The sequence below is a fragment of the Lissotriton vulgaris genome, chromosome 3_1 (genome assembly GCF_964263255.1).
Source record: "Lissotriton vulgaris chromosome 3_1, aLisVul1.2, whole genome shotgun sequence".
NCBI classification, from domain to species: Eukaryota; Metazoa; Chordata; class Amphibia; order Caudata; family Salamandridae; genus Lissotriton; species Lissotriton vulgaris.
The window spans coordinates 712,004,396-712,023,766 of NC_141689.1; the positions used below are offsets into that span (position 1 = coordinate 712,004,396).

Here is a 19,371-nt window from a genome sequence, read left to right on the forward strand (position 1 = left end):
CAACATGCATCAGTGAACCTGGCGCCTGCTTCTGCAAACCGTGACTGCAGTCGAGCATAACATGAGCCTGGCTCGGTGCACACGTGCAGCATTCAGCACTGCCTGGAGGAAATGCACGGCCCCGCAGTTCTACAGGGAATTATGCAGCCTCTTGTGTTTCGGTGCCCTTTTGTAACATGCACACAACACTTTGCCCTTGTAACACACGGTTGCTACCTCTCACATGTTTTTACCTTTGATACTTGCACGAGTGCCACCTTGCCTACGTAACGCCTGTTCTTGTGCCTAGCACTTATTGCAGTATCATACCTCAAATTATACTCTGTTTTCTCTTATAACTGCACACTTGTCACTTTTCCTCTTGTGCACTTTTGACTACCTCATGTATTTTTGGTTGTTCACAATTTTTACTACCTCAAGTATTTTGTTTGCTCACAATTGTCACTATTACCTTTACTACCTCATGTATTTTTGGTTGGTCACAATTTTTACTACCTCAAGTATTTTGTTTGCTCACAATTGTCACTATTACCTTTACTACCTCATGTATTTTTGGTTGCTCACAATTTTTACTACCTCATGTTTTTGTTTGCTCACAATTGTCACTATTACCTTATATAAGTAACGTATGTTTTAGTAATCTGCTCTTTTGTAATGTTTCTCATTATGTTTCATTTCTGTTCCTAATGTGAAGCGCTCTGACGCCTTCGGGTAAAGTCCGCGCTATATAAAAATGCATAAATAAATAAATAAATAAATAAAAAGTTAACCATTCCCTCTCCAGCCCATACATGGTCTTGCTGTGAAAAAACAGCACACGAGCCCGTTACTGAGCTACACTTCCCATGCAGACAGTGTACTTAATTGTTAGCATGGGAGTGAAGCGCTCTCTAGTAACAAGCCGGGATACTGCAATCTCTGCTCACATGCATAGTATTCCTTAGTTGCAACCCAGTGAAAACTAGCCACATTTGCTGGCCCGTCTTTCTGGACGCACCTGCTATGCAGTGTGTTGGTAATTGACCATTAAAGGTCTAAAAATGTTCGGGGAATTTTATGGTGTGACAGACATCAGCCCTGCCTATCAGATTTACAGAGAAAAACGGTGCATCAGAAAAATGCAGAATTAAGAGAATACATTAACCACTGCCTGTAGGACTGTACTAAACATGTAATACTTTATTTTCAGCAAATGTCTATTGGTGTGTTTTTAGTATCAGTAAATGGTGAATATAGGTGTGCTCTTTCTCCGTTACTTTTCATTTCACGATTTCTAGGGGACGATCCCCTGTCACAAGAGTAGGTCATTTTATATACATGGGGGAGGATTTACCACTTTTTCACGCAGCGCAGTGCAGCAGCCGCAAATGCTGTGCTGCGTGAAAAAGAGAGTGTCAAACCTACTGAAAAATAGCACTCCCCTCCCCTTTCCCTAGCACTGGCGCTGAAATCAGGTGCTGTGTGCAATTGAGACACCTTTGCGCCATGAGGCAGGGGTGTCTCCATGGGTCGAGCATTGATTGTGAACTGGAAGGGTGCCCTTCCATTACAAAATCCTATCCAGAGACCGACTTAAACCATTTTCCCTCTTTGTATGTGTGCTGTACAGTGCAGCACACATACAACATCTAATCAGGCTTCCAAACTTTGGAACTCACTGCCTGCTGAACTTCGCTCACAAGCCTCCAAACTGAGGTTCAGAAAAATCCCTGAAAACATGGCTGTTTTCCCTACCCTGATCTGCCTCACATCCCCTTCTAATCTACAGCGCCAAGACGCCGCGGCATTCGAGCGCTTAATAAAAACTTCAGTCAGTCAGTCAGTCGAAAGGAGAGGCGAAATTAAAGCATTTGTTCTTCCTTGCACCACTTCAAAAGGGCACAGTTTTCTGATGCCACACCCTGCCCACTTGAATTAGTAAATTGTGTTTAGCGTCAGAAACCTTGGGTGGTTGCATGGACACACCCATGCTCCACCCATCGTACGCCCCCTTAGTGCTAAGTAAGGCAAATTGCATTGTTTTCGCATTATTTACAACGCTAGGCAAGTTTGGCGCTGGAAAGTAAATCAGGAAAAAAAAAGATTTTGCGCCCTTTTTGCGTCACAACTCGAAATAAAATCTTAGTAAATCTCCCCAGAATGTACTGCACATAATTTATCTGGGTATAATGCCAACAAGCATCAATTATAGACGCAGTAGGGTAAAATAAGTAAATGAGCGTCCACACTGGAAGTAGATCACTGTTAGAAGCAGAAGAGGCCTTCCATACCTATGGATTGCAGTGAAAACAGTTTAAATGGGCGCCCTGGCTGCCAACGCCTTTGAAGTTAACACCCTAATTATAATCACATTAAAAATGATCACATTTGATAAGAACAGTGTTGCAGCCTGACACACTGCAGTGTCACACTCTAGTTCACAAAGACCTATTTCCAAATTGTCGAAATTGACATTATCCTGCATAAGTCCATAAACTATTCATATGTAACCATAGAGGGCAGTGTGTAATGCTACTGTTGCCTTACGATATCACAGTGTTGTCAGTTATTTACATTTCATCAAGTAAGCCCATTAAAAAATGTAACATAGGGATATGTACGTGAAGAGAATCACACAAGTTCTAGGTGAACCCCTGCTAGGATTGGAACCCAGGTTGACAAATGCTAAAAGCAACAACTTACCTCTGATTGTGAATGTGCGCTAAATCCGTTTCTGAGCATATGCAATGATCTGGGCGGTTCACTGATGATGTATCACATGCAGAGGAAAATGTCATTTGAGAAAGGGGGGCAAAGTACTGCTTCTGAAGAGATGATATTCAAGTATCTTCCAATGCTGTTGGGAATTTCACTGAAAAGCAAAAATCTAAATACCGGAACGCCCCTCTGTTGGCATGGTGAGAGAAAAACACCCATCTAGGGCCCTTAATTCCTATCCAGATCGCCTTCATTTACATAGGGCCACTTTAATTACAGGATTCAGTTCTCACTGTAATTTTTATATATTTGTAAATTTGCTGGATTTACCATAAAATCCTTCATCTGCTGCATAATCTTTTAAATTGCACAAACACATTTTGCAGCTCAAATATGTGATTCAATCCAGCTCCTACCAATCAGGAACTGGCCACTTGTTAATTGTTTTCATGCATTAAATCAGTCGAAGTGCCTTAAATTGGTGTTAGTATTCTTCATATACTGGGAAAACTTGATTACCAGCGTGATGAGTTTTTATGTTCTGTCCTTAGCAAGGAAGAACAACTTTGTATTTGCAACTCGGTCTAAAACATTATCACTTCTTTGTACTGATAAATGTATTGGCATTGCAGTGAAACTATATTGGCGTTGCTGATGATAATTCAAGTTCCCATCACAATGTTCTCAAAGCAGCAGCTATTTTGAGTCTTAAATGATTCACAATGAGATGCTGACAAAATAAAAAAGCAATACACAGCTGTCCCCCAAGGCTGTTTCTTGTAGAAAAAGAGTGTTTAGAAAACAGCGACTTGAGCACAGAAACACTGAGATATGAGAGTCAAGATCTGAAACAGGGTTGGCCAGCACAGGATTTGAGGACACCTTTTAGTGCAGAGAGTGTATACATGCAGGGCTGTGTTATACCTAGTGCAAAACTATTACGTTTTACACATACTACTTTACTGAGGTAGGCAGAGAGCACAGAATGTAATAAAATGGTATTTAAGAAAGTCCATGAAAGATCAGATCATTACATGTTGTTGAATATCATCTTCTGTGGCAACTGTTTATATTTTTCTTTCTTTAAGAACACATGAATATTTCAAGTATTTTCAGTGTACCAATAACCAAATGAGCTGAGATGGCATAACAGCTGGACAATAATATCAGAGAATGTGTAGAGCACTTTAATTGCCCTTGACCAATACGAACCCCCATTAATCAGAGGGGAAATACAAAAAAGATAAAACGAAAAAGAAAGACACAGCGCACCAGAGGGCACCTGACGCATCCCCTAATCCTATGATGACCACCACACTCCATTTGTTTAGTGTCATATGTTACAACAGATAGAAGCAAGGAAGTAAATGTAACGTAATGTATAAATATGTACTGACCCTCAAGTAGCCACCTAGCGGAGGCTGGGGGCATTGTATCAAAAGGCTAACCTGTGAAATCTATATGTTTCATGTATATGTGTTTGTGTGTATATGTTTAGAAAAAAGACCTAATATAAAAAAAATATATATAAAGAAAGTATGACATAGTTTTAGGTCATAAGTCAAGACAGAGCAGAAACATAGCTTGCAGGGATGTGAAAGGATGAGCAGTTTGTAAATATCTGGAAAGCCAAAGAGCGATTTGTATTAAATCCCCCATAGAGCAGGAGCCATTAAGTGGTTAATGATATGATAACTTTGATTTTTTGAATGTTTCTTGGGTTAAAAACATTAATTTAAATCAGAATAACCACAGTATGCTCTCTATGGTTGCAAGACTTCAACATTTTGTATGTATGCTTTATTGCTAAAGCACAAACTTAGCAGGCTACATGGGGAGGAGTGCAGGGGAAGGAGGTAAAGTTAGTGAACAGAGTGAGAATTCACCTTACTTGAGATAGCATGCTTGAACAGGTAACTTTTTAATGTCTTCCTGAATTGTAAAAAGATTGGTGTTATTCTGAAGTCGCAGGATATGTTGTTCAGATCCTTGGCACATAATCTGAGAAGGGGTTTCTTGTTTTCTCTTTCCTGCAGTGTTTAGTCTCTAATCTGGTGATGTCGAAGCTTCTCATATGGCGTGAACTATAGATATTGTTAGTTTGCTGACGAGTTTGGTGTAGAGGGCCTTGTAAGTGATGCAGCTGATCTTGAAGATGATTAGGACTTGCAGGGGGAGCCAGAGTAGGGCACACAGTGATGTGGTAGGATTTCTTTATCCCCTTGATGAAACAAGCTTCTGCGGGAGGGATACTTTTCAGAGCAACAAGGATAGCTTCTGGGATGTCACTGAGCAGGGCGTTGTCTCCATCTAAGCAGGAGAGGACTATAGCTAGAACTGTCATTCTGAAATCTTCTCTTCCGAGAAGGGGTTCATTTTTTCAAGAGTCAGGCTGTTTTGGTCTTTTTGTTAATGTGTAAGAGGTTTGAGTCAAAGGTGATTTCAAGGAATTTGGCCTATTCTGTTAGTGGGGCTGTGACGTCCAATAGATTTAAGAAGTAGAGCTATGACTGAATCCAAGAAAGTTTGACTTTTTGCAAACAGGAGGCATTTGATATTTGTGAGAGTTAGCATCAGGTAATTTGTTGCCATTCAGGGGGCTGGATGCTTTAGCGGTATGCTTTGAGTCTCTGCATGTCATTGGCTGAGGAGATATTGAGCCAGAGTTGGGTGTTGTCAGCAAACTACTGGATTTGAATGTTGCTGTCTGCAAGTTTGGCTCCCAAAGTTTCCATATGAAGGTCGAAAATGATGGGTGACAGGAAAGAGCCCCCGGACTCCAAAGATGACGGGAAGCCCGTGCACATTTTCAGGATGTGAATCAATGCTGGATGGTTGATGGTGTTGAAAGCTATGGATATGTCAAGCACGACCCGGAGGTAAAGATAATTTTTATAATTGCAGAAGACAATGTCATTGACTACCTGGAGTGGGCCCGTTTCAAAACTGCAGCATGGTCTGGAGCCTCATTGAGAGTCCTGAAGTAAGTTAATGTGCTCCTGTAGCTAGGTGGTGACTGCATTCTCAATGATTTTTTCCAACACATGGGAGGTGGATTTTAGCATGGCCGATAGCATGGTCAGATGGAACTATTGTAGCCTTTTTCAGCATGGGCAGGATGTGTCCAGTCTTGAGATCTTCGGGGATGGTGCCCTGGGTTAGCAAGATGTTGATAATGTGGAGAAACCCTTTAAATTATTAATGCTGTGTCAGCTGAGCTGCTCTTCCCTAAAACGTTTTTGTGCTTCCTTGTCCTAACTCCTATCCCACTACCCCCGGCTGAGGGGTGGCAACAAGCCATCATTAGAAAATTCCATTGTTTTTTATGTGATTATTTTAAGAGGTACTGATTTTAAAGAATTACCACTGCTTTAATAGTTTTTTCAGCATCACTCCAGCCAGCCAGGTACTGTTAACAAATATATACAAATACATTCGCAACTTTCTAGGATATTTACAATGGTCAGTTTAAAGCAAGATAGAAAATGCCTTTACAAGTTTGATTGGTCAAAAATACAATGCACTTTGCAGTCATGCATTTCTGCAATATTATAGAAGAAAACGACTTTAGCAATTTAATCAATTGCAAGCATTGACGACTGAGAAACGCCTTCAAATTATTCTTGATAGTCCAAAGGAATTAAACAAAAACACTTTGCAATTAATAGCACTTCGAAAAGAGGAAGCATTTACTTACAGGTAACCACTAAATTCTTCTGATGGCTTCCTCCAAACTGTTACATCACTCTAAAAATAGGACAATGTGAGATTAAAATGTCATAAATACACGTTGCTAACTCTACATTTGGGAGAACACAGGGGTACGTATTTAGTCACAACATTCTCACGTCCATTGAAAGAACAAGTAATAAAACAAAACACTTTTATACAGCCTAATAAAGGGCTAAAAATACTAACACGCTAGTACCTTTTGTTAGATCACTTTCCATTTCGTCTATATGCAGACGTCTTTTTAAGGCAAGGCGCAGCAACAAGTAAATTAGTCCACACGAGGCCGCATCTTGAGAATTAGGTCAAGTTATGTTCCTATTTACTATTTTCCAAGAAGCTCACGTCTAGTGATAGCTCACACTTTGGACTTTAGCACGAGATAAGAAATCGCCCGGTGTTCTGATAAGAAGCAGCACAGACTGTCTTGTTATTTTTCTCAAGTACTATTATGGACGAAGGTCAAGGAGAAACTTTCCCAAAACACCAATGATGATTTTTGTTCACAGGAATGTTAAATAAATCTGAGGAAAACTGAAAATGTGAATGTTTTTATTTGTGCACCAACTGATGAAGTATGTGAACAATGTTTGCTCGTAGAACAAAAGTTAATGTTTAATGTTCCTATGTTTGAACATGTCTCCAAACTAACAACACGCACTGGCAAAGCCAATAGGTCTTGCATTTGTTATCTATTAGATTTGCCAGTAGTTTTTAGTTCCACTGCACAGACAGCATCAGCGTCATGCTGCGCAGCATGGTTGAAGTAAAAATAAAAAGCACAAGCCTTTGACGCAGCTGCCAATGTTATTTTGCAGGTGTGCGCAACAAACAAGTGCATGCGTACAAAATGAATGGTGCTTTGTTTTTCTTTTTAGTTCCCGATTCAAGTTGAAAATGTAACTAAAAAGAAAATAAACATGAAAGTAGCAGGAAAGGATGGAAGGGGTTCAAGGAAAGTAACACTGAGTGTATGTGGGGGACGCAGGGCCGGACTGGCCGTAGCGGGCACAGGGCATTTCCCCGATGGGCCGTCAGGATAGGGGTTGGTTTTGGGCCCCGAGTGGGCCGTTTTTGTTACAGGGCCGTTTTTGCAGCATAGCAGCAATACAGCCCCTGTAACTAAATCACCCAAAACCGGCCCTGGCAAACAGCTCAGCCACACCCGCAACCCCCAAAGCTGAGCACTTTGCCAGGGCTAGTTTTGGTTCCCTGGGGGGAAAGCATTGATGGGGAAAATCACATGGCTGAGGACAATAGGAAAGAGGGCAGGGAGAATCAGCTAGGCAACAGACAGCAACACAGAGCAGGGGAAAAGCGTACTTGAGGGAGACAGCTCGAAATAACACACACTCCAATAAAGTGCTTCACACAAAAGAAAATAGTGATTGAAAAGCAAGCAGTGGAAGCAGTGATGCCAACAATCAAATGATGGATGGAGTGCTGAATAAATCATGCATTTACTCCGAGTGAAAAGATCTGGATTAAATCCTTAGTTCTTTTGCTCACCATGCCACCACACTTTAGACCAATCCATATGCAAATCAGTCTTGACCCTGGTCATCATGCGAACAGTCCAGCCAAACAGCCAAGCCAGGTCCTCCCTGGACCGGAAAAAAGCATCCTGGGACTGGTTTTGGGGTATTACCCCTCATCATACTGAATACAAAGGAGGCATAAGGAGTGACAAATGGTAAGCAATAGGCGGGCTCCAAGTTCTTTATGTTCTTGATAAGCCATAATATGCCTCACAACAGACAGTAGGCTCAACCTAAAAACAGACTTTCTTTTAACTACCCCTACTGAGAAACCTGAAAACTTGTATTATGTTACCAACTTCAGGCCAGAACTGCAATCTCTAGTCTTGTCTCCCCTAGACTGAGGAAATGTGGTATGTCTAAAAAACATAATGAACACGCCCTTGTTTAATATAATTGGTACTCATGCAAAGCGCTCCAATACCATTGGGTTGAGTATGTGCTATTTAAACAGCTGCGGCTGATCAGTACCTAGATTCGAGAAATCAGATCATATTACATTGGCTCCATCTGAAAATTAGAATTAAACAAAAAAAGACTTCGGAGGGCCCAGATTTATTATTCCCACTCCAACATACGCAGAAGAGGGTAAAGTGCTGGATTTTCCAGGGGGCAATTTACTATTCCCACTACAATGTGAGCAACAGCAGGGAACCTTTTGGGCGTTGGTGGTATTACATTTACTATTCCCATCCACCCTGAGCAATGGTAGAGAACACATTGGACTTTGGTGGAGCCTGATGTACTATTTCCACTTCAACCTGATCAACAGTATGCTAAGTGTTTGACTTTGGGGGGGTCTGATACACTATTCCCACTCCAACATGCGCAATGGTAAGTAAAGTTTGGGGCTTTTGAGGGGTTATATATGGTATTCCCATTCTGACATAAATTAAATACTACTACATTTAAGAAAACAATACCAAAGAACTAAAAATTATATTCTTGCCTGCTATATTGTGTCCCATGATAGTCTTGGCATCACAGTATTTTTGATACGATAGTTGCTTATTACGACATTTGATAAAATACCTTTTTTTTTAAAAACAAATTGTATTGCATTTAACAATCACACACTGTAAACATTAGTCAGGAAATTCTTCCTGATTAGTCGATGAACAAAAAAAAATTACATTGTGCAGGACAGCATGTATCAATACTTTCTGGTCTTGGTGCAGATGTATGGATATGACCATGGCAGCCGAAAAAACTACGTACATCCATAGAGGGTGCTCCAAAAAATGGGAAAGAATGTGGCGTGAGTGGAATAGCTTTAGGGGAGGTATATGCGCACCTCCGACCATACGTTCGGTATCAGACGAGGAGGAGTGATGGAGAAGTGGGTTATTCAGTACAAACTGTCTAAAGTACGTCAGATGAATAATGTATTTACGTTACTGAGAGAAAAGGATGGAAATTGTATCAGCATATTCGTGTTTAAATGTCGATATTGCAAGTCTATACTCAATAAAAATGTTTGAAAAAAAGAAAATACTTTCTGTTCTTGTCACCTCCTTTGTTAACTCTCCCCTCCTTCCCCCTTCTGCAGGTCGCCCTGTGCCTTAGGATTGTAACAGGATTACTCCTACTCTTACCCCGCATTCCCTCTTATTCGTAGCCACTCTCATCTCACAAGTTCAGCCTGATGGCTACCCTCAGTTCATCTGAATTTACACCCGACAGTCCACCCCCAGGTCCGTGAAGTATTGGCTCCCAGGTGGAGATCACATCAGTGGTGTGGATTCTCCGGATTCTGGCTCTGGGTCTTTCATACTATTCACCAGTGCCTCCAAGGGACAAACTACCTATTAATGCACTGCAGAGCTAGCAACTTCACACAACAAATGGAAAGCTTTTGGCGCCTTGACAAAAGGTCGTAATGATTGGAAAAAAACAAATTCTGCAGACCAATCAGTACAAAAATTAAATTTGCAATAAGGACCAGCAGAGCAATATTAAAGTACTTGAAAGCCCTTTCGCAACATGTTTTAAAGGCCACTTCACTACATAGTTTTACGTCAACTAACAGTTACAAGGATTTACAAATGCAACAGACTTTGTCTACCCCAACCCTCTCTCCGATACACTGTCTTTGGCAAACATATGACCTTGGTTCTGGATAAGCTAGGCAAACAGTCTTTATTTCCTAGCATCCATCTCCTCAGGAAGTGACTACACTGCATTTCCCAGCATCCATCGCTGTAGGAAATTACATCAATAGATTCCCTGCTAAACCCATCTTAAAAATCAAAAATTCACACAACTGGACTTCAATTCTCGGTAGTCGACTTCACAGGAAATGACATTACTACAATTCCTAGCACCCACATACTAATATCCATCTCTGCGGGAAGTAACATCAATTCCTGCATTCACTCTGCTTCAACCCACTGGTAAGAGCATTCTACCACCTGAGTGATACAAGATAAAGGAGGACACAGACTAAAGAGTTTCTGTTTGGGCATGTTAACCCCAGGAAGGGGCTTGGGCCTGCAACCATTATCCATTCCAACCTAAAAGGTAGGACCTCATCACTTGACACTTCCAATCCCCAATTCAAGGCTATCCTGAGCATGAAGTCAGAAGTATCAATGGTGTTCAACGACGTAAAGGAAAACAACAATATTTAATTACTTGGCTAGGATATGGACCTACTAATGATCTGCGGGAGCCAGGATTAGCAATCCACACCCCTAAATTAATTTATCATTTTCATCTTCTTCAGAGAACCGATTTCCAAACTATCCCTCGAAATGAGCTGTAGGGGGGTTTACTGTCATAAGCAGTTCTCTTGGGGTCCTTCTCAGTTGATTATGGACCTGGCTCATGGGAATACTGAACGTTTATGGCCATGCACATTTAGGCGAGTCACGCTTGTGGAAATGCCAAAAGGTGCAATGGAAGTAAGGCAAGGTTTGTTTTAGATGCATGCTTGTGAAATATAAAAGATAAGTCTTGCCAGAGTGGGATCAAATCTCAGCAACTATTTTGTTTTGGAGGCTGTAAAAAGAAACCACGCCCAACCCACACTGCTTATAATTCACAGTTTTTCTGCAAGCACAGAGCATTTTCTCTGTGCAGTGGAATCCCGCATATTCCTTAGAACCAAGGTGATGCCAATTGGCAGAAAGTGTATTTGAAGCATCCCAGACTTCCTCTTATGATGCAAGCTGAGGTGCTAAATTAAATCTTGGACTGAAATAAAGTTCTTCAGTCTAATGAACCCCTTCATCGTGAGGATAAATGATTTGTTTCTGCAGTATACAGACTGAGATCATGGCGGTATCTGCCTGACAAACTTTAGAACATTCTTTTGAGATTGGGAAGATTTTGAATACCATTTTATTATACGTTTTGTAAAGAACAATGCAACTGTGGTTCAGTTGAATAGTTGAAGCACTAGATTCTCTTTAGAAAGAAAGAGAGAGTAATCATAGCATTCAGAGACTTACCAAGATTCAAGTTTTGTTTGATAACATCAGATTCTTGCAAAATAACAAGTGATTATTACAGTATTATGAAGTCTTTGAAGAGGTTAAATGTGCTACTGTTACATGATAAAAGTCAAAGTTGATTGTTTCTTTGAAATGGGTAGGCAACCTTTTATTAAGTCCGCTCAGCAAAGTAATTAGGAAAAACTTGTATTTAATTCACAGGTAAAGACATTTTGTTGTGTTTTGTTGATTTCATAACAATATTCAATTCTCACTTTCTGGCCCTCTTTTTCTAAGTCTCATTCCCTGCATTACACTCATTCAAAAGCCCTACTCTTATCTGGCTATTCCAAACCTTTGTTATTTGTAAAGCAAAGTAAGAAGGTGGGCATTTTGAGGGCACTGCTCCCGGGGAATCAGAATTCTAGCAACGTGGTTCAGCATGTCACCCAATAAGTACAAACCAAACACCACATCCTGGACCTCTACTCGACATCACCAACCATCTATTGCAAATCTCCCATACCTGTGGATTGGACCAACCACCTAACCATCCCAATTATCCTGCTCAGCATTAAACCAATACATTCAACCAACACACCGATCAACAAAAAAGAGAAAAACTGTTCTCCAGATCCTTCAAAGACTTCCTCTATAGACAAACTAAATCTCAAATAATTTCTCAACCTGTCACCTTCTCATCTTTCATCAATATGCTTCTCCCCGATGTCAGTGCATTTCTGGGAAACATGTAAGAACCAATGGTACAATTAAAGCACAAATATGCAAGTCGAAAACGTTAGCACACGGATACTCCAAAGACCTTTCCACCTGCAAGTGCTTCATCCGCAGACAGGAAAGAAGGTGGAAGAAAAACATAACTCTTGAAGATCTCTCATCATTTAATTAATTCTGTGTAACACACAGACAGCTCATTAGATTGTCAAGGTGACACTAACCTGGCAACCTGGACCGAATAGTCCCTGAACTCACAGATGACCAAGCAAAGAATATCTATACCAGCCATCAGACCAGGAGAAGGAGAATGGGACAAGACAGAGAAACACATAGACAGTGGATATCTTCATGTTGCTTATTCTTACTGCCAGACTCAAAATGCGTTGTAGAGGCATGGATAACTACAACAAGAAATAATGATTGTAGTTTTTGATAAATATTGCAAGTTACTATTTCTACTATGTCATCTTATATACTTCATAAAAATCTTTGTATTGCCCACTCTCTGTAGTTGCTGACAACACTATGGATTTTTAGAGCTAAAAGAGATAATCTGTGTAAAAAATGTACAGAATAACCCGCACTGTAATGTGCATTTATATATCTATAACTACCTTCCACAAGATAGAAATCAAGTCTGTGATATGAGTGATTTTTAATTTACAAAGCTCATCATTGGTAGTAGAATCAAAATGTATTAATATTAGACTTTCTGCTCATGACCATTTGTGATCCAACTGACATAAACAAAGTCTGTACAAAGAAAAGATTCACTGGACCCCTCCCCGAATAGGTGCAACAGAGCTCATAGGATTGTAGAATCATGGGATGACTTCAGTAGTAAACTGCAAATCTAAGTCCAAAGCCTTGGTCTCTTTTTTCCAGAATACATCTCTAAGAAAATGGCCTTGATAACTCTGAATGACAGTACAAAGGTATTCAAACTCCTGGCAATAAGTTTCCATCTGTAGCAAAAAGGTACAATGACCGCCTAGCAAGGCACACTCTGAAAGATGTACTCAATAGTTTTAAAGTGGCAGCCACTATCCCAATTATCAAAGAAGTCCCATGGTGCTCTGGCAAAAGTATTAATTCCACTTGGGTGTTTCATGCAATGTAAGTGTTGCAGCTGAAAAGCCCCACACCAAGCGGTGCCCACACATTGCACACACTGCTAACCTCCTGTGTAGTGAAAGACTCAAACACCGATGAAGTTCGGAGGAGAGAGTTTTTTACGCCCGCCATACACAGGTGATCGCAGATCATGAGACACATAAGCCAAGTACTGTACACCGTACTCCATCACTGAAGCTACCAACAGAAGCAGAACACTTTTCAAAACAATGAAGCACTGTATCACCCCCCTGCCTGACCCGTTAATCCCACACTCCAATACATGTGTAATGCTATCAATCACTTCTTCAATGCTAATATACTGAAGATCCAAGCACATCAACAACAACAAACCTGCTTCTTGTTTGACATCCATTCTTCCTTGCTACATCCCACAATAGTAATCCTTCGAAAGACTCTCAAACAACTTGCTGAGATCCTTAACTCCCTCAAAGTCAACATCCAAGAAGATGATATGAAGACTGGCTGGTACTAGCTCTCTTTACTAAAGATAGTGAAACCTTACCTTCCAGAAAGCGAGAACCAAACTGCCATTCAACCCTTCAAACTCAGGCATCTGGATTGTGGCAATGGCAATGCCCTTCTCCACAATGCCCCAACTTAAGAGCATGCTTCATGCAGCAACATGCCTCATCAAGGAAGAATAAATATGACCACATCACCTCCAACCTGATGGAACTCCACTGGCTGTCCTGTTATCTGCGCCATTGTTAAAACCCGCTTTCATGGATGTCAGCTCACCAAAACACCAGGGGTAGCACTATTGTTCACATAAACACACTCTCACTGACCAGCACGCACACAACATACATTTAAAAACATTTTTTTATGTACCTCAGCTGCCATCGAGAGTCATATTCCAGCTAACTGTACTACATTTTCTATTACACTAATAGTGAATAATATATTATTATTCACTATTGCGTCATAGAAAAGTGACAGAAAACAAATAAAGTGGAACCCAACCAATGTCCATAAGGACGAGTTGCCACTATGTTACTAGCACTGATTTTGCCACCTTTGAGACCAGGGTCGCAAAGGAAGTGCCAGAAGTCACAAGAGCCAAGCCAGGGGTCGCAGCTGCAACCCCTGCCAACCCCTAAATGACATCCATGTCAGATTTATCTTCATCATCATCTACAATGGACCATATTTAGTACTCAGCTGTCCTCTATAAAAATATATATATAACGATTTTGGTAAATGTAGCATTAATAAATGTAACAGTTTATTACAGTTTCTTACTATAACGTCACTTTCAACTTTGTTTTATTAGTGAAAACATTATATATTATTTATATATATAATGTTTTCTCTAAGGAAATCAAAGGTTGTGCAGCCTACAAGTCGCCACGCCCACTGGGGCAGGTACATAAACTGTGATTTGAAGGCGCATGATGTCCCGCTTCACTTTGAGAAATGCCTATGATGAAGGGAGGGATTCCCGGAACGCGTCGGCTACATGAAATGATGAAAGATCATGATGCTGCTGCCTTCAATAACAAAATAAAACAATACAAAATTATCTACTTCTGTTGTTCTGACTTGTTATTTAGCGGCTGGCCCGGCCGCGGAAGAGCCCCGCCGCATGTATAACTGACCCGATGACGCTACATGGCTGCTTGCATCAAAAGGGAAGTAGACGTTTTATTGATGGCACAAGTGAGCAGCTCATTGTGAGTGGGACCTGACATCAACCCACATGGGATTTTCATTTTTAAACACAAGTGAACACGGACAACTCTCTGAAGTAATACTACTGGGCAACTACAGGTACCAGCAGGCTGCACAAGTTGCCACGCCCACTGGGGCAGGTACATAAACTGTGATTTGAAGGCGCAAGATGTCCCGCTTCACTTTGAGAAATGCCTATGATGAAGGGAGGGATTCCCGAAACGCGTCGGCTACATGAAATGATGAAAGACCCCCGCCCATGATGCTGCTGCCTTCAATAACGGAATAAAACAATACAAAATTATCTACCTGTTTTGGCTCTTCCATGGGGGCAACTCCTTTTTGACTTGATATATATATATATATAATATTGTTTAAAAAAAGCAAAGGTTAGACTGACGTTATAGTCAGGAATTGTAAAAAACATATTACTCACATGTTCACTGGATCTCCAGTACTGATTTCTTTTATAGAGTCGCATGCTTGAATCTTCCCCATCGTCATTGTGGAAGTTCCACGTTAACAGTAAAATAGCTGAATCAAAGTTTAACATTCAATTGCCATAGAAATTAAGTAGCCTTTAGCAACCTATTATCATTGTTTTAAAACATCCACATTTCAGCCAATCAGAGCATAGACCATAGAGTCAAATGGAGGGTGAACCTGAAAGGGGAGGTGGGTGGGCCGTGTGTGAATCTATAAAAGATATCAATACTGGAGAACCACAGTGTACTGGTAAGTAACTTGTTTTTTCTCCAGTATTATATTTCTTATAGATTAGCATGCTTGAATCAGAATAGTAAGCAGATATCAAATGTCAGCAGCGGCGGGTAAGGTGAACCATCACAAGATGTGACCCAAACCATAAAATGCAATCAATAGTCCTAAAATGCAGACATTATAAACCTATATAAACAAAAATACATATATACCTAAATCAGAAGGTATTCGAAAGGTACTAATCACTGATCATAAAACTATAGTATATGAAGAAATAGACACTATGAAGTTCATACATTATGCGACCAGATGTCGCATAGCAGCTTGTCCAACCGCTACATCCGCCTTCTGCCATGCATCCAGTCAGTAATGCTTTGTGAAGGTATGGACGTTCGTCTATGTCACTGCCCTGCAGATGTTGGGCAAGGGCTGAGGAAGCAGCTACCTTGCGTGTGAAATGAGCTGCGACCTTGGTGACCAGAGGGAGGCCAACCCTCTCATGACAGAAGAGTAAAGTCGATGAGACCCAGCGAGCAATCAATGCCCGCGTCAAAGCCAGACCAATCCTGGGGGCAGAGAAGGCAATGAGCAACTGAGTAGATTTTCAGAAAGACTGAGTACTTTGCAAGTAGAACTTTAAACAGCGTTTAATGTCCAGTGAATGAGGGCTCTTTCAACCGGTGAAGATGGAGCAGGAAAATAGGAGGGTAGAATCTCTGGTTCATTTAGATTAAATATGAAAGGTACCTTAGGAATAAAAGAAGGTACGAAGAATTAATCTATCCTGATGAAACTGCAGTTAAGGCTCTGGTGCCGGAAATACCTGGATTTCACTAATGGCTCTAGCTGACGTGATAGCCAACTGGAGAATGTTGGACTTGGCTCTTTTTGCAGGGTCATCCCTGAACTTTTTGCCTTCCTTCTGTATTTGGTCTGACCGGTTTTTGTTGGTTTTATGTCTCTGGGCACTTTACTACTGCTGATATGTGCTAAAGTGCATACGCTCTCCCTATTGTAAATTAATGTATGGATTAGTGATTCCATGATTGGCTGATTTGGTTAACTTGTCAGGCCCTAGTACAGTGCACTGAGTGTGCCCAGGGCTTGTAAACCAAATGCTGCTAGTGGGCTTGCAGCACTGGTTGTGCCACCCACAGAAGCAGCCTGTAAAAGTGTGTCTAATGCCTGCCATTGCAGAGCCTGTGTGCAGTCTGGTACTGCCATGCTGACTGGGCAATCCCTAAACCTTCCCTTTTCTTCATAACAGACACCCTTATGGTAGGCCCAAGGGCAGGGTGCATTGTAAGTATAAGGTAGGACATGCCCTGGTGTGTGTGGCATGTCCTAATAGTGAATTACAGCCATTTTCGTTTTTCACTATTGCAAAGCTACCTATTCTCCATAGGACAGAATAGGAAGTTAGATTACTACATCTTATAATCCTAACTGACTCAGGAAACATGATAGAAATTCGAGTTTAGTATGCCTGAACTCAGAATGATAAAATACATCTTTTAGTGAAGTTGATTTTAACATTCTGTGTTTGAAAATACCACTTTTAGAAAGTAGGTATTTTCTTGTTTCACTATCCAAGCCTGCCTCTGCTAGATTCTGTAGCTGTCGCATTGCACCGCATCACAAGATGCGCCTTGCATGCACTGAGAAGCGTGCTGCCGTCGAAGCCGCTGCAGCTGTCGCATCGAGTGGAAGCGTCTTGCATCGTTGGAGAAGAGTGTCGCCACCAAAGCCGTTGTCGTTGCATGATGGAACAAGGGTCGCCGCTGCAGCTGACGCATCGAGACGAGACCTCTCACAACATCGGAGGAGCATGTCGCATCGCGAAGGAAGTGCCAGCTTTATTTCTTTGCACCTGATCTTTGCCGCATCTCCATCTCTGCAACCCTTTCATTGTAGAAGCGTGACGCATCCTAAGGTACATTGACTCAAACTGTTGCATTTTAAGATCTGAAGGGAACTAAGCTAATTCTACCATTTTAAGTACAGTATTGTAGATTTTTGTCATTTGTGGTCTTGTGTTAAATCTATATAAAGAATACTTATTTTTAATATAAAACTTTTGTGGTGTCCATCTGTAGTGTTGTCACTTGATTACAGTATGTGTTCACAAATGCTTTACACACTGCCTCTGAGATAAGCCTGTCTGCTCGTGCCAAGCTACCAAGGGGGTGAGCAGGGGTTATTTTAGGAGTGTATCCCCTTACCCTGACTAGAGGCAAGGGTCCTTATTTGTCACAAGTACCTACCTGTGCCAACTAGGGACCCCCAAATCTAACAGAGAAGTATTGTAATTATACACAAAGCAGTCCACATGTGTAGCCTCGTCCCCAAAGACATCCCGGACTCTTTAAAATCGCGCTGGCAGCGAACTTCACTCTTTCCGGGCTACTTATCTACCACCCACCTGGTCCATCAAAAATCTTTAGAGAAGCCCTGGCTAATGCTATTACCGCATTAGACCTTCAGACAGCCAACTTTAATGTTACAGGTGACCTGAATCTCCATTTAGAGTTGCAGGAATCACCTGACAGTCTCAGTTTTCTCAGGGACATGGCCAAATGGTCCAATTGGTCCCAGGATCAACCCACATTGCAGGGCATCTCCTCGATCCGATTTTCTCAAATCACCAGTCTCTGGAGGTTCAGGCACCCCTTCCTATGCCCTGGAGAGATCACTTTCCCATCTCCAGGTGGCTAGCGCCAGCCGGCCCCAAACCACAGTCATACCACAACCCGTGACTCAAGCGCCCCTGGCATAAACTGGACTAGGCCGCTGTCTTTGAGCACTCAGCCTACGGAAAAGTCAGTGAATATGGACGAGGCAAATGTGCTATTTCAGGGGTGGGTTACCCAAGCCCCTGGACACCTGTATCCTGTTAAAATTTACACACTCAAAAAGGGCACAAGCTAACGTCTGGTTTAATCAGTCTCTGACAGTAGCCAGCAAGAACTGCTAGGTCCTGGAGAGAGCCTGGAGCCGATTCTATGACCCCCAGGCTAAAACATAGTACAGAAGTGCGATCAAGGCATACCACAAATTGGTCCGCAAGACTAGGGCAGCACACTACTCTAACCTTATCACCACAAGTAATAACCCTACTAAAACCATATTCTCTCTTTTGAAGCACCTGGTAAAACCCCCCTCTGCTTCGGGCAGTATCATATCCTCTAGTCTGCAATGTGAAGTTCTGGCCAAATTCTTTATGGAGAAGATGGAACGCATCAACAGTAGTTTCCACCCAAGTGACACCTCCTGTGGCACATGGAGGAACGTGTCCGCAGGCCCCGCGACCTATTCTCTCGCCTCCCTCCCTTCTATTTCTTTTAAAGCTATGGAAGCACTGTTTGTCGAAGTAAAATCAGGGTCTCCAGATTATCCCATGAAACCCAACGCTTTTAGAAAACTCCAACAGTATCTCCTGCCTGAGTGTTTGGAGCTTATTAACCTATCTCTATACTCTGATGTGGTCTCCAAGTCCTGGAAACACGCCAAGTTTGTCCCCCTACTGACCAACACTAGATGTGTCCAAGCCTGAAAACTTCAGACCGATTTCGCTGCCCTCGTTCCTATCCAAAATCATGCAATCACATGTTAATTCAATCCTAACTCATTACTTGGAAGTAAACTCAATACTACACACATCCCAAAACGGGCTCCGCCTCGGCATAGTACCGAGTCCGCTCTGCTGA

At 41.6% G+C, this 19,371-nt stretch overlaps 1 protein-coding gene across 1 annotated transcript in view; it reads right to left on the reverse strand.

The window, feature by feature from the left end:
• STARD4 (StAR related lipid transfer domain containing 4) overlaps positions 1-19,371 on the reverse strand; it is a 196,865-nt gene that overhangs the window by 79,615 nt on the left and 97,879 nt on the right. The window contains exon 3 of the mRNA XM_086961013.1: positions 6,395-6,444. Within this exon, the coding sequence (XP_086817139.1) occupies positions 6,395-6,444 (50 nt within the window). The remainder of the gene's footprint in view (positions 1-6,394; positions 6,445-19,371) is intronic.